The 15,928-nt window shown below is 37.1% G+C and overlaps 1 protein-coding gene across 5 annotated transcripts in view; it reads left to right on the top strand.

Moving 5' to 3' along the window:
- SCAPER (S-phase cyclin A associated protein in the ER) overlaps positions 1-15,928 on the top strand; it is a 539,898-nt gene that overhangs the window by 251,941 nt on the left and 272,029 nt on the right. For all 5 annotated transcript variants that reach the window (XM_036907601.2, XM_036907605.2, XM_036907603.2 and 2 more), the window contains one exon: positions 9,726-9,862. In XM_036907601.2, the coding sequence (XP_036763496.2) occupies positions 9,726-9,862 (137 nt within the window). The remainder of the gene's footprint in view (positions 1-9,725; positions 9,863-15,928) is intronic.

Raw genomic sequence — 15,928 nt, forward strand, 5'->3', positions numbered from 1 at the left:
ACTTATAATGGCAATATTCTGTGTGAATTGGTCAAACAGCTCTCTTATTATTCTTTCATTCCTAGAGATTGTTTTTTCTCTGTTTTTCAGCCTCATTGTTTTCTTGCTCCTTGATTTCCAAGTCACCTACAGCTTCTTCAACCTGTGTCTAAGCCTGGTATTAATTTTGTCCATTGAGTTTTTCATTTCAGATACTGTATCCTTCAGTTCTGAGTCACTTTTTAGAGGTCTTTTATCTTTTTGTTGAAATCCTCCCTGAGATCTTTAATAATTTTCTGTAGGTCTGTTCATATGTTTATGACTTTTACTTCCAAGTCATTTTCAAGAAGATTGTTGATTTCAGTTTCTTTTAACCCTTTTTCTGCTGTTTTGTTTTATAGTCTTCAGTTTTTCAGTGTTTCCTGTGGAGTAATAGCTTTATGAAGGAGGTGCTGTCTGTACCTAGAAGCTCAATTTCCTTCTCTGGATCCCCAGCTGTTGGCGTGTTGTGAGCAGGGCACCTTTCCCTCTGGCTTATAGTGGTCTTATTTCAGGTGGGCTTTCTGGGCTTTCAGGTGATCATAGGAGAAGGAAGAATACTTGGAGTTGTGCCACTGGAGTTGCTGTGGGCAGAGCTGCCCCATCCCAGCCTGCAGCAATGGCAGCCATAGGCCAGTGGGACCGGCTCCTGTCATGAGGAGGAGCTAGCTCCCAGGGGTGAGCGGCTCGTGTGCACGGAGTGGAGGTGGGTGCTACACTGCTGGAGCTGCTGTGGGCGGAGCTGCCCTCCCTCCCCCTATGGTGGGGACTGCTGGCTATCTGGACCAGGCCTGCTGGAAGGAGAGCTCCCAGGGCTCGGCCGCGCATGCGCGGGCACAGGGAAGAGCATTGGTTTTGTGCCCTTGCTCTGTTGTGGCCTTAGCTGGCCTGCTGAGATGGCAGGGGCCCCCCACAGGACCTGTTCCTGGTGGAAGGCCTAGCCTGGCTCATGCACACAGCTCCCCAGCTGGCCCAAAATAGGGCTGAGCAGGCTGGGAGTCTCCCCCTACCTACCGGGGAGCAAAGTCTAGTGGCCAGTAGGCCACGTGCTGCTGGGTGGAACCTCCAGGCTGTGTTGGAAGCCAGGGGGATCCAGCGTCTGAAACTCCTGAGAGCTCCCAACCTCCTGGCTTGAGGGCAGTCTGTGGAGGAATTGTCCACCCTGCTTTTCTCCTAAGCGGAGAGCACTATGCAATCCTTGCCCCTCTGGTGCCTCTCTTGCTGTTGGGAAGTCTTTCAAACTGCCCGCTCTGCTTTTTTTCTCAGGGGCGGCGGTAAAGTGTGCCTGTTCTCCGCAGGCGACTGCCATCCCAGCCTCCCGAGTGTTCCTCCAGTCTCCGTTGTCCAGCCCCACCAGTCACCAGGGCACCGTGCAATGTGGGCTTGAGTTCTGGAGCAGATCTCCAGGGCCAGGAGTTCAGTGGTCCTGGGCTTCTACTACCTCCCCACTCTGTTCCGCGTCAGCCCACCTGTGGGCCAGGGTGAAGGGAGGGCCTGGGTCCCGCCTGATCAGGGCTTTGCCACTTGACCCTTTTCTGTGAGGTTTTCTCTTCTTCCCCAGATGTAGGTGGTCAGTTTTGCTGTCTTCAGGTTGTTTTCAGGCCTAGTTGTACTTGCTGTATTTTCTTGTTCTATGTGATTTTGGTAGGAGGTTTTTGCCTTGCCTTCCTACACCACCACCTTTTCCCCCAAATCCTGAGGCTTGTTCTTTAGTCGAGTCCTCAGGAAGAGTTTATGAGAATATAATCTCTGATTTATAAAGTTGATAACTGGATTCTATACTTGGAAGCTCATCTTAATTATCTTACATTTCTTTTTTTAAACATTCTAAATACATTACTTCATTTTCTTGTGGCATAAAATGTTGTTTTCAAAAGGCTGACGATAACCTCATATTTTCTCTTGTAATTCACTTGCTTTTTTTGTAAATGTCCAAAGAATTTTTCCTTTTTCTTTAAAGCCTAGAAATTCTAGTAGAATATGCCTTGATATTAGCCACTCTGGGTCAGTGTTTTCAGGTGTATTCTTTCAATATTTAGTTGTACTCTTTTCAGGAAAGTTTTCTTGAATTATAGTTTTTAACATTTGACCTGTTCCCTTGCCTTAGTTTCCGTTTTTAGGGGCTCCTCTTGTCTGTATGGCATATCTTTGCCTATATTCACATTTCCACTTACTCTCAAATCATTTTTAATTCTTTTGATATAAAAGTTTTTGTCCTTTTCATCTTTTGTCTGAGGCATTTTTTGTTGTATTTATTCACTCTTCTGTGTCTTCTATTTATCTTCATTTCTTAATTTTTTTCATTTTTAATATTCCTTGAGTTTTTAAGATAGTAATGTTTGTTTTTTCATGCTTTATGCCATTTTCTGTATTTATTTTAGCTTAGTTTGAAATAGAAGGTGACATTTTGGTCTATTCTGTGCATGGCTTTTGGTGTGTTTTCATTGTTTCTAAAGTTGCTATTTTACTTATTTTCTTTTTCTTTTAATAATTTTATCTTTTGACGTTGACACTTCTCTGTTGTTTATTTTTATGTGGAATTAGTTTTATAAGACTTTAAGAATGAGTTGTGATTAAGGTTAGTATTCTAACTTTAAGGAGCTCCCTCTTCTATTATTTTTGTGAAAAATTACTTGGTTCATGAAATTTCTGGATTTCGTTTTCCTGTTCTTTTATTTAGCAATTATTCCTTTATCTTTCTTATCCCTAGTTTGCTCAATTAAATTCCTTTTTTAACAGTTTCTCCTGTGGCTCAGTTTTGAGAGTTCACAGGGACCAGCCTGCACTAGACTGTCCAGACGACCTTAATGCAGGCACCTTTCACTCACCTGACACTGGAGTGGGCAAACCCTTCTCACTTGGAGATGCTATTCCCAAATTGGTCTAATTGAACTCTCCAGTGAAAAACAGTTCCTTTCTTAGAGTTATGTTCTCAAGTTCATTATTCACTCTGTTGTTTCCCTTCGGTTTCTCCTTCAAAGACCCTGAAACCCTGCTGATCTGTTTTCAGTAGTTTGTCCTCACTCACTTCTATTTGGAGGTTATAGAAGTCACCTTGTTATGTTGTAAATATTTTCTATGGGTTTTGCTTTGACTAATTGCTCTTGCGGTTTTATATGGTGACTCAGGGAGAATCTAAAACCTTCTCAGAATCCTTTGTTATAAGTGTTTTATAATGGCGAATGCTTCCTTATAGAAATACACTATTATTTTCTCAACCACTGTTCAGTGTTCACAGTTTTAATGAAAAAGTAACCAATATTCTGTGTCACAGTCAACAATGTGTTTCTTTTATCACCAAAAGGTGATCTTCTTACACAAAGTAAAAACAATACAAAAACATAACCTGAAATGTGTTTAGAGAAAGCAGGACAAGAGACACATTTTAAGTCATAGACAACCAAAAAAATGGTCAAACATACTAATACCAGCTTTTCAGCCAGCAAATTGATAGATTTATAAACAAAACAAACACTCGGTACAGGCAGATTACCTGTGGGAACATAAATTAATTCCATTTTGGTCGTTCAGTTTGTAAATACTTATGGAAAGCCTTAAAAATATGTATAATCTGTGACTCAGAAATTTCAGTTCTACAATTTGATCATAAGGGAATAATAGACTATGTGTTAAAAATTTTAACTGTAGGGAATACTTTTTGCACTGGTATTTATTTATTGAAAGTAAAAAATGTATCCAAATACCTAACAAAAAATCATTTAATAATATTCAGAATACTCATGATTTTACAGCCCTACATATGTTATAGAATATTATTTAATGGTATGAATATTTGCAATATTATGTGAATAAATCATATTATAAAATATAAATTTGTATATCCCATTTTTATAAAAATATATATACAAAGAAAAATGGAAGGATATGCTCAATTATATTTAGGGGTTAGAATTATAGATTTTTATATCATAACTTTATTTATATGTTCTATATTTAACATGTTGATTTTGTACCAAGAAAAAAGTTACTGTGATGTCAAACAAAGATATATGTTCTCATTTGTTTTTAATTTGGGATTTTTTTAATAAAAAATTTGAGATTGAAATTTTTAAAAATGAGTATAGGATAAATGTGTGTGTGTGTGAATATATGTAAATGTATTGTCTTTTAAAAAGATGTGATTTTTTTTTGATAGTTCTGGATATAGAGTCTATATTTTTCTATATAGTGTCTGTATTTGTGTATACGGTCCTTAGTATATTCTAGTAGAATATAAATGATATTTATATCCAACTGAAAATAGAATAACTGGACCTTCATAAAATTGAAGGTGTCATTTAGGATATACTTTTACCTTAGTGCAGATAGAAATTACATATCTGAGACTTAGCCTACCTACATGAGCAATGTTAAAGGAGGAAATGCGGAGCAGTGAAAAATACTAGTCTTATAAAGTTGACCATAACTTTATGAACATGGCCATAGTACCAAATCTCTTTCAGCCACTGTTAAGCATTTCTAAAGTGTAAACATACTGCCATCTGTTCTATGGGGTTGTGAAGATTATAGGAAATAATGTATATTATTTATCTAGCCCTTTGTTGATAACATATTAAGTATTCAATAAATGGTAATGTGGATATGACTTGCTTTGTACCATTTATCCTTATGAGATATGGTAAAAGATATTATCTTTATTTATTTATATTATTGCTTTCATTTGATGTGAGACCTGGATTATTTTTTCAAGTTGCATTTGGAATATAGGTGTCCTCCAATATTGCAGTATTGCTTTGGCTTTTGAGAGAATATTTTCTCTCATTGGCTGTGGGCATTTTTGCTTTTTTTTTTTTGTAATTTAATGGTTTGAAAAGTTTCCTAATGAATGAACACGTTTCTGTAGTCAAACTCCTTTTCCAGCCATATCTCTAAGATAGTAATATAAGGTATAGACTCCTTAATCATTTCTGTCTGGTGTCTGGTTTTAAATTTCGGCTCTATCACTTTGCTGTCTTGCAAAGTTGTCAGTCATGATTTTGACCTTCTAACTTTGGGCAAGTTATTTGACTCTGTGTCTTTCCTCTCATAGTCAAAATGGGAATAGTAATAATAAAAAAGATCTTCTTAAATATAAAGTATAATTCAAATAATTATAAATCACTAAATGAGTGATTATATGGAAGTATTTAGCTCACTGTATGTTGCATAATAACCCTTCATAAATGCTATTTTTTGTCTATTTAAAATTGAGATGTAATCGACACATAACATTGTATTAGGTGTACATGTTTGTTATGTATATATATTGCAAAATGATCACCAGAATAAGTTTTCTTAACATCCATTAGCACACAGTTATAATTATTTTTTCTTGTGATGAAAACTTTTAAAATCTACTCTCTTAGCAGCTTTCAAATACCCAGTGCAGTATTTAAACACAGTCATCACGCTGTACATAGTTCCTAGAATTTATTTATCTTATAAATGGAAGCTTGTACCTTTTGACCATATATACTGTTATTACCTGTCATTGCATTTCTTTTTCCTCATTCATTCATTCATTCATTCATTCATTCATTCAACACATATCTATTGAGTGCCTGCCACATGCCAGGCACAGTACCAGATATAGAAACATCAGTGAACAAAACAGACGAAGTCATTGCCCTCAAGAAACTTATGTTCTAGTGCATAAGAATGTAAATGACATTCGATGTCAGGCAAGTCCTATGAAGAAAAATAAACAGAATAAGGAGATGGAAAATAATAAAGGATATTTTAAGGTTGGTTGTTCAGTTTAGCTGACACTATGCAAATATCTGGGAGAAGATTATTCTTGGCTAAAGGCACAACATATATTGAGTCTGGAGGGAGTAACATTCCGATGAATGTGAGGAACAGTATCCACTCCACTGTGGTTGGAGTAGAGTGAACAAAGGAGAAAGTAGTTTAAAATGAGGTCAGAGAAGTCAATGATGTAGTGGCTTAATAGGCCATGGTAAGGACTTTTCATTTTACCCTAAGTGTGACTGGAAGGCAAGATTTTGATAAGAAGAATGATGTGATGTAATTTATATTTTAAAAAGTGACTGGCTCCTTTTATAAAGAATTGAGGATCAAGAAAATACCTAGGAATAAATGTAACCAAGGAAATGAAAGACCTATACTCTGAAAACTACAAGACACTCATGAGAGAACTAAAGAACATACCAGTAAATGAAAACAAATCCCATGCTCATGGATAGGAAGAATTAATATTGTCAAACGGTCATCCTGCCTAAAGCAATCTGCAGATTCAATGCAATCCATATCAAAATACCAACAGCATTCTTCACTGAACAAGGGCAAATAGTTTTAAAATTCATATGGAACCACAAAAGATGCCATATAACCAAAGTAATCCTGAGAAGGAAGAATAAAGCTGGGGGGATTATGCTCCATGACTTCAATCTCTACTACAAAGCCACAGTAATCAACACAATTTGGTACTGGCCCAAGAACAGACCCATAGACCAATGGAACAGAGAGCCCAGATATAAACCCAAGCATATATAGTCAATTAATGTACAATAAAGGAGCCATGGATATACCATGGGGGAAATGACAGCCTCTTCAACAACTGTTATTGGCAAAACTGGACAGCTACATGCAAGAGAATGAAACTGGATTATTGTCTAACCCTATACATAAAAGTAAACTCAAAATGGATCAAAGACCTGAATGTAAGTCATGAAATCATAAAACTCTTAGGAGAAAACAGGCAAAAACCTCTTGAATATAAACATGAGCAACTTTTTCCTGAACGCTTCTCCTCAGGCAAGAAAAACAAAATAAAAAATGAACAAATGGGAGTACATCATTCTAAAAAGCTTCTGTACAGCAAAGGACACCATCAGCAGAACAAAAAGGCCTCCTACAGTACAGGAGAATATATTTGTAAATGACATCTGATAAGGGGTTGACATCCAAAATATATAAATAACTCACACTCCTCAACACCGAAAAAGCAAATAACCCTATTAAAAAATGGGCAGAGGATATGAACAGACATTTCTCCAAAGAAGAATTTCAGATGGCCAACAGGCACATGAAAAGATGCTCCACATCGCTAATTATCAGGGAAGTGCAATATCAGATATCATCTCATACCAGTTAGGATGGCCAACATAGAAAAGACTAGGAACAACTAATGCTGGCGAGGATGCAGAGAAAGGGGAACCCTCCTACACTGCTGGTGGGAATATAAACTAGTTCAGCCATTGTGGAAAGCAGTGTGGAGGTTCCTCAAAAAACTAAAACTAGAAATACCATTTGACCCAGGAATTCCACTCCTAGGAATTTACCCTAACAATGCAGTTTCCCAGTTTCAAAAAGTCATATGCACCCCTGTGTTTATCGCAGCACTATTTATAAAAGCCAAGAAACGGAAGCAAGCTAAGTGTCCATCAGTAGATGAATGGATAAAGGAGATGTGGTACATATACACAATGGAATATTATTCAGCCATAAGAAGAAAACAAATCCATCCTACCATTTGCAACAACATGGATGGAGCTAGAGGGTATTATGCTCAGTGAAATAGTCAGGCAGAGAAAGACACGCACCAAATGATTTCTGTCATCTGTGGAACATAAGAACGAAGCAAAAACTGAAGGAACAAAACAGGAGCAGACTCACAGAACCCAAGCATGGACTACCAGTTACCAAAGGGAAAGAGACTGGGGAGGATGAATGGGAAGGGAGGGAGAAGGGGAATAAAGGGCATTACGATTCGCACACATAATGTAGGGGTGTCGCAGGGAAGGCAGTATCACATAGAGAAGACAAGTAGTGACTCTGTAGCATCTTACTCTGCTGATGGACAATGAATGTATTGGGGTATGTGGTGGGAACTTGATAATGGGGGGAATCTAGTAACCACAATGTTGCTCATGTAATTGTATGTTAATGAAACCAAAAAATAAATAAACTAATTAATTTTAAAAAAGAAAGAATTGAGGATCAAATTTGAAGCTGGGATGACAATTAAGAGGCTAGTACAGTACAACAGGTGAGAGTTGATGATGCCTTAGGCTAGGTGATAGTGTTGGGGAGAGGTGATTGGATTTAGGATGAATTTTGGGACATATTTGAAAGTAGCTGATAAGATTTACTGATGGATTAGATGTGAGCAATTGTGGAAATGATGGTACCTTTACTAAAGTAGGGAAAACTCTGAGAAGAGCAACTTTTTATTTTACTAAGGTATGATTGATATACACTCTTATGAAGGTTTCACATGAAAAAAAACTGTTGTTACTACATTTACCCATATTATCAAGTCCCCACCCATACCCCAGTGCAGTCACTGTCCATCAGTGCAGTGAGTTGCCAGAGATCCACTATGTCCCTTCTCTGTGATACACTGTTGAGAAGAGCAACTTTATGTACATAGAGGTAATAAGAATTTTCTCGTGATCTGTTAGAAATGCTGATGGTAGAAATATTCCACTTAAGTGGAGATTTTCAGGACATAGTTTGATATAGGAGTCGAGTCCTAAGAGAGAGGTCAGGACTAGAGATAATAATTTGGGAATTGCCAATATATAAATACATTTCAAGTCACTCCCTTGATGAGTAAGTTTTAATAGAGAATAGGGAAGATGTGAAGATAGCTCTGGGACACTAACATTTACTGGTCAAGAAGAGGAAAAGGATCCAGCAATGAAGACTTCAGAAGGTATAGCTGGTGAGCCAGGAGGGCAGTGTGATGTCCAGAAGCACAGTGAAGAAAGAGTGTCAGGGCAGAGGAAGTGATTGACAAGGCTAAGGGTGTTAGAAATTTTAGGGAAGGTCTAAAATAATTTTTAGGAAGGAGAATGTGGTTAAAGTAGTCCAAGATTACTTGGTTGCCTGGTATACTAGAGACCATTTGAGGTGCATGTCATAAATTTAAAGTGAGAGCAGTCAGCATGGTTTGTAATTAATTATGGCCATATTAAGGTGCTCAGGTATGGGTGCAGAATAGGGAGAAAGTGAGATGTTAAAGTTGGGAATTTGCCATGCAAGTATGAAAGAAGAAGAGAGGGGCAAGAGAGTTGTATACATGCAAGGGAGTGATTATAGTGATGGGCCGTAAAACCTACGACGGATAAGGAAAGAAATGGGACCAAGCTCTGCATACTCCAGTGAAACCAAATCCTTGCTGCCAGGAACCACATTCTACTTCCTCATATCTGCCTGTATTATCTGAAATGTCCCTTTTCTTTCTCCTGCCTTTCCTAACTTGCAGCCCAAACAAACACACACATACCCGTATGCTAAATTTCAGTCCATCCTTCAAGTGATAGCAGACATAGTACTCCCTTCTTGAAATCTTCCCTCCTCACCCCCAGTGAACAGGAATTTTGTTTCTCCTTTTGAGCTCCTGGAGCACTCTAACTTTTCAATTGGAACTATTGCTTAGTATTATAGATTTGTGTGTATATTTTACTTCTGCTACACTGTGTGGTTGCAAGGGACAGGTATATTATGTCTTTGTATCCTTAGCATTTAGTATAGGTGATGTGCAGCAAAAGTTTGACAAGTCAGTGAATATCTCAAGTAAAACAATATCTTCGGTGTTTTTCAAAGTAATTGTGGAAACCAGTATTTCACAGAAATTACTTTAACTTTCAACTGCATACTCTTTTATAGTCATTGTAGTTATATTAACAGTGCTATGTTACTTTTTAATCATCATCATCATTATTATTTTATCTTTCCAGGAGCATCTGTCCTTAAAGAAGTACATTATTGACATTGTGGTTGAAAGTGTAGCTCCACCAGAGCCTTTGAATGATGGAGAAGAGCGGCAAAGAAGTAAAAAAAAAGCCAAAAAGATAAAAGCTCGGATGAATTCCAGGTACCAAAAATATCCTTACAAGCAAAATAGAACAAAAGAAAAGCTTAGTGATGTATCCTTTTTAGTGTAAATCCAAAGAAATCCCTCATCCCCCTAAAAAGTTTAAAGTTGTTTGCTTCAATGAAGCCTTGAAAACACTGATGAGCCTAATTTATAGCCACTTTGTTTGATTGAGAAAGAAAACTGCATATTGATTTAAAGCCCTTGCTTTCACCTGTTAGGAGCTCTTCTTATAATTGGGTGCCAGAGCCTTGCCAAACTCACGTCCCCTCCAGCATGCAGTAGTCTGTCTAAGGGTGTGTGAACGGAGCCTATTTTTCTTTCCAACTATTGATTTTTAAATGAAATATCAAAGAAAATCAATAGCAATCAACAAATAGAAGTCTGCTGGGTGTAGTGTCAAATCCTGTGCCTAGGTTTAATCAATTTGGGTGCCTGTCACAACCAGAACAGTTGAAGACATACCCTGAAATGGAAAGTGACTTGTCAGACCTGTAGTTTATCACCAGCCTCCAAAGCGATAACTGAGGAATAGACAGCTGTGTGGTACATCACCACCTCACATGCTTCGAGCACCACCTGCTAACTGATGGGCTTCATTTGAGGACACAAATGTAGTTCTTAGTAGGTAATTCTTTGTTATTTGAGGGAAGATAGTCTGAATATGTTGTTGCACATTTTTTCCCCAAATATCTTGAAAGATGGAGAAGCTTGACCCATGGGATTATAGAAATACAGGCCTAGAATAATGGTGGATGAAGATTATCTCTTTATAGTTGCCGGTTTCAGACTGTGATCAAAGAAGGTGTCCATTGTATCTGACAGAATAAGTGAAAACTTCAGAGAATCATTCAAGCAAAAAATACATAAGGTTTTTCAATTGTATTTGTTGAGGCCCCTCTAATTTTCTAAAAATAGTTCCATAGTATACTTCAGAGTATTAGTGATTTTCACTTCCAGTGCATGCTAAGAACTTGCTGATCACCTAACACTGAAATGCTGTAGAGCCTGTTCTTTGGACCTCTTTTTTCCTCTGTGTACACATTCCCTTAGTGAGCTCGCCAAGTCCTGTGGCTTTAAATATCCTCTACTTGTTGGTGACTACCAATTTTATATCTTTTTTTACTCAAACTTAGTATGTCCAAAACAAGCTCTTGCTCCCTCCTTCGCAGCCCCTCCCTCAAAGAAGAAAACCCCTTTTTGTCCTGTAATCTTCTCTGCCTTAGTAAACGGACACCCTATTCTGGTTGTATATGCCAAAACCCTTGAAGGCATCCTTGAGCTTTCTCTTACTCCCACACCTAACATTCAGTCCAACTGCAAATCATGTTATATTTGCCTTAAAAATATATTCAAAATTGACTACCTCTCTTTAACTTCACTGTTTTCCCCCTGGGCCAAGACTCTAACATCTCTTACCTGGATTATTTTAGTTGCCCTCTGACTTGTCTCCTTTGTTCTTCCCTTGCCTCTCTGCAGTTTATTCTCAGTAATGATAGCCAGAGCAAGCCTGTTAAAATGTAAGTCAGATCATATGACTTCTCTTCCCCAGACCTCAGGGCTTTTACAGTTCAGGTTTCCTCTTCCTGGATGGCTTTTCCCCACAGATTTCCATATAGCTAACTCCTTAACCTCCTTCAGGTCTATTCAAATGGCACCTTTTCAGTGAGGCTGTCCTTGAGGGCCCAATTTGTTTATATACCTAATGCTAGTTTATTAAACAAAATCTTAAAATTATAAGAAAACATATCTATAATTCTACTACTAATATTTTGGCATATATATCTTATGTATATACTTATATCTATGGATCTTTTTCATGTGATATGATTTATATGAGTGAAATGTAGAGGCTTCTACAGCTTGTTGAGTTTTCACAAATCAAGATTCTTATGTAATCTACACCCTATGAAAATTTAGAACATTTCCGTTACAAAATTTCTTTGTGCCTCTTTCCAGTCTCCCACCACCCAGGCCTTTGGTAACCACTGATTTGCTTTCTATTACTATAGATTAGTTTTCCCTGTACTGGAAATGCATACAAATGAAATGAAATTCCTTTGTGGCTGGCTTCTTTTACTAAGTATATTGTTTTTGAGATTTATCTGTGTTATGTGTATGCAGTTTGTTCCTTTTTATTGCTAATCATGCCTGTGTGCATATCCCACAGTTTTTTAATCTGTGTCTTGATAGACATTTGGGTTTCCAGTTTGTTGGCATTTACAAATTAAGCTTTTATCAAATCTTTGGGTGTTGTATACATTTCTCGAGAGTAAATACCTAGAAGTGGAATCCCACACTGTTTTCCACAGTGGTTGTACTATTTTACACTCCTGTCAGCAATCTATGGGAGTTCCTGTTGCTTCACAATCTTGCTAGTACTTGGTATTGTTAGTTTTTGCAGTTTCTGCCTCCTCCACTATGTAGGAGCATAGTGGTATCTCATTGTGGTTCTAATTTGCAGTACTCTAGTGACTAATGATGTACGTCGACCATCTTTTTCATGTGCTTTTAAGCCATTCAGTATCTTCCTTTATGAAGTACCTGTCAAAAGTTTTACCCATTTGAAAATTTTAGTTATTTTCACTTTATTTTTGGGTTTATATATTTTGTCTGCAAGTTTTTCCCCAGATATATATGTAATTTTTTCTCCCAGTTTAGAGCTTGCCTGTACATTTTCTTTTTCTTTTTTTATTGAATAAAAATACATACAATTTAAAAATAAAGATGAAACGTAAAATTATTTTTACTTGTTAATAACAAAATTATTAATAGCAGTGTTACTGAGAACAAAGTAATTAACTATACTTAAGTATTTTTGAAAGTCTTGTTAAATTTGTGATAAAGTGAGTCCGGAGTTGTCCTAAGTCCAGATTATTTCAGTGCTGTTTTCTTGGTTGTCATAACTAGCTGTCATAACAAGATACCTGATAACAATAAAAGTGTGAGAAGTGTATTATTGGCTATGCTTATTAAATCATAATACCATTTTTCAACCTCACTCAACAATTGGAAAAATTGTCTTTGAAATTTGGCTGGTACATTTCTGTCTTTCAAGATGTCAGTCAGTTCTTGGAAGCTAATCAGATATATCATTTGTAAACTTTAAATAAAAAGAGGTCAAGACCATTGAAAAATCTTCATTTGAAAGATTTTTTAATAGGTCAGAAATTTCTTTCTAGAAATACTTTGATAGCGCAGATATGAGAGTTTTTATTGATAGTACACTTACATTGTTTTCATCAACAAATTCACTTAACAGAAAATCTTGCAAACATATGTATATATATATTTTTTTGGTATCATTAATATACAGTTACATAAGCAACATTGTGGTTACTAGATTCCCCCCATTATCAAGTCCGCACCACATATCCCATTACAGTCACTGTCCATCTGTGTAGTAAGATGCCATAGAATCACTACTTGTCTTCTCTGTGCTAAACTACCTTCCCCTTGCACCCCCCACTACATTATGTGTACTAATCATAATGCCCTTTATTACCCTTCTCCCTCCCTTCCCATCCAGCCTCACAGTCGCTTTCCCTTTGGCAACTGCTAGTGCATTCTTGGGTTCTGTGAGTCTGCTGTTGCTTTGTTCCTTCAGTTTTTGCTTTGTTCCTATGATCCACAAATGAGTGAAATCATTCAGTACTTGTCTTTCTCCACCTGGCTTATTTCACTGTGCATAATACCCTCTAGCTCCATCCATGTTGTTGCAAATGGTAGGATTTGTTTTCTTCTTGTGAATGAATAATATCCCATTGTGTATCTGTACCACATCTTCTTTATCCATTCATCTACTGATGGACACTTAGGTTGCTTCCATATCTTGGCTACTGTAAATAGTGCTGCAATAAACATAGGGGTGCATATGTCTTTTTGAGACTGGGAAACTGCATTGTTAGGGTAAATTCCTAGGAGTGGAATTCCTGGGTCAAATGGTATTTCTAGTTTTAGTTTTTTGAGGAACCTCCACACTGCTTTCCACAATGGTTGAACTAGTTTACATTCCCACCAGCAGTGTAGGAGGGTTCCCCTTTCTCTGCATCCTCACCAGCATTTGTTGTTGCTTGTCTTTTGGATGTTGGCCATCCCAGCTGGTGTGAGGTGATATCTCATTGTGGTTTTAATTTGCATTTCTCTGATGACTAGTGATGTGGAGCATCTTTTCATGTGCCTGTTGGCCATCTGAACTTCTTCTTTGGAGAAGTGTCTGTTCATATCCTGTGTCCATTTTTCAATCAGGCTATTTGCTTTTTGGGTGTTGAGGCATATGAGCTTTTTATATCTTTTAGATGTTAACCCCTTATTGGATATGTCATTTATGAACATATTCTACCATATTATAAGATGCCTTGTTCTACTTATGGGGTCCTTTGCTGTACCGAAGCTCTTTAGTTTTATGTAGTACTACTTATTCATATTTGCTTCTGTTTCCCTTGCCTTGGACGATATGTTCATAAAAAGTTGCTCATGTTTATATTCAAGAGAGTTTTGCATGTTTTCTTCTAAGAATTTTATGTTGTCATGACTTACATTCAGAACTTCGATCCATTTCAAGTTTACTTTTGTGTATGGTGTTAGACAGTAATCTAGTTTCATTGTCTTACATGTAGCTGTCCAGTATTGCCAGCACCAGCTGGTAAAGAAGCTGTCTTTTCACCATTGTATGTCCATGGCTCCTTTATCCTATATTAGATGGCCATGTATGTGTGGATTTATATCTGGGCTCTCTATTTTAGTCCATTCATCTATGCCTGTGTTGTTGGGGCAGTACCTAATTGTCTTGATTACTGTAGCTTTGTAGTAGAGCTTGAAGTTGGGGAACCTAATCCCCCTAGCTTTATTCTTCCTTTTCAGAATTGTTTTGACTATTTGGGGTCTTTTGTGGTTCCATATGAATTTTAGAACTGTTTCTTCTCCTTCGTTGAAGAATATTGTTGATATTTTGATAGGGATTACATTGAATCTGTAGATTGCTTTAGGCACAATGACCATTTTAACATTATTAATTCCTCCTATCCATGAGCATGGGATGCGTTTCCATTTTTTGGTGTCTTTGATTTCTCTCATGAGTGTCTTGTAGTTGACAGGGTTTAGTCTTCCTCGGTTAGGTTTTTTCCTAGGTATTTTATTCTTTTTGATGCACTTGTGAATGGAATTGTTTTCTGATTTCTCTTTCTGTTAGTTAATCATTAGTATATAGGAATGCAACAGATTTCTGCGTGTTAATTTTGTATCGCGCAAATTTGCTGAATTCAGATATTAGTTCTAGTAGTTTTGGAGTGGATTCTTTAAGGTGTTTTATGTACAATATCATGTCTTCTCCAAACAGTGACAGTTTAACTTGTTCCTTGTTGATCTGAATGCCTTTTATTTGTTTGTGTTGTCTGATTGTCGTGGCTAGGACCTCCAGTGCTATGTTCAATAAAAGTGGGAGAGTGGCATCCTTGTCTTGTTCCCATTCTTAGAGAAAAGGCTTTCAGCTTTTCAGTGTAAAGCATGATGCTGGCTGCGGGTTTGTCATATATGGCCTTTATTATTTTGAGGTACTTGCCCTCTATACCCATTTTGTTGAGAGTTTTTATCATGAATGGATATTGAATTTTATCAGATGTTTTTAAAGCATCTGTGGAGATGATCAGGTGTTTTTTGTCCTTCTCTTTGTTGATGTAGTGGATGACGTTGATGGATTTTTTAATATTGTACCATTCTTGCACCCCTGGAATAAATCCCACATGATAATGACATATGATGTTTTTGATGTATTTTTGAATTTTGTTTCCTTGTATTTTGTTGAATATTTTTGCATCGATGTTTATCAGGAATATTGGTCTGTAATTTTCTTTTTTTTGGGTGTCTTTGCCTGGTTTTGGTATTACAGTGATGTTGGCTTCATAGAATGAGTTTGGTAGTATTCCCTCCTCTTCTACTTTATGGAAAACATTAAGTAGGATGGGTATTAGGTCTTTATATTAACTGTCTGATAGAATTCAGTGCTGAAGGGGGCTCGACAAGATGGCAGCGTGAGTAGGGCAGCGGAAATCTTCCAAAACCATATAT

Source organism: Manis pentadactyla, chromosome 11, assembly GCF_030020395.1.
Source record: "Manis pentadactyla isolate mManPen7 chromosome 11, mManPen7.hap1, whole genome shotgun sequence".
In the NCBI taxonomy this organism is placed as follows: Eukaryota; Metazoa; Chordata; class Mammalia; order Pholidota; family Manidae; genus Manis; species Manis pentadactyla.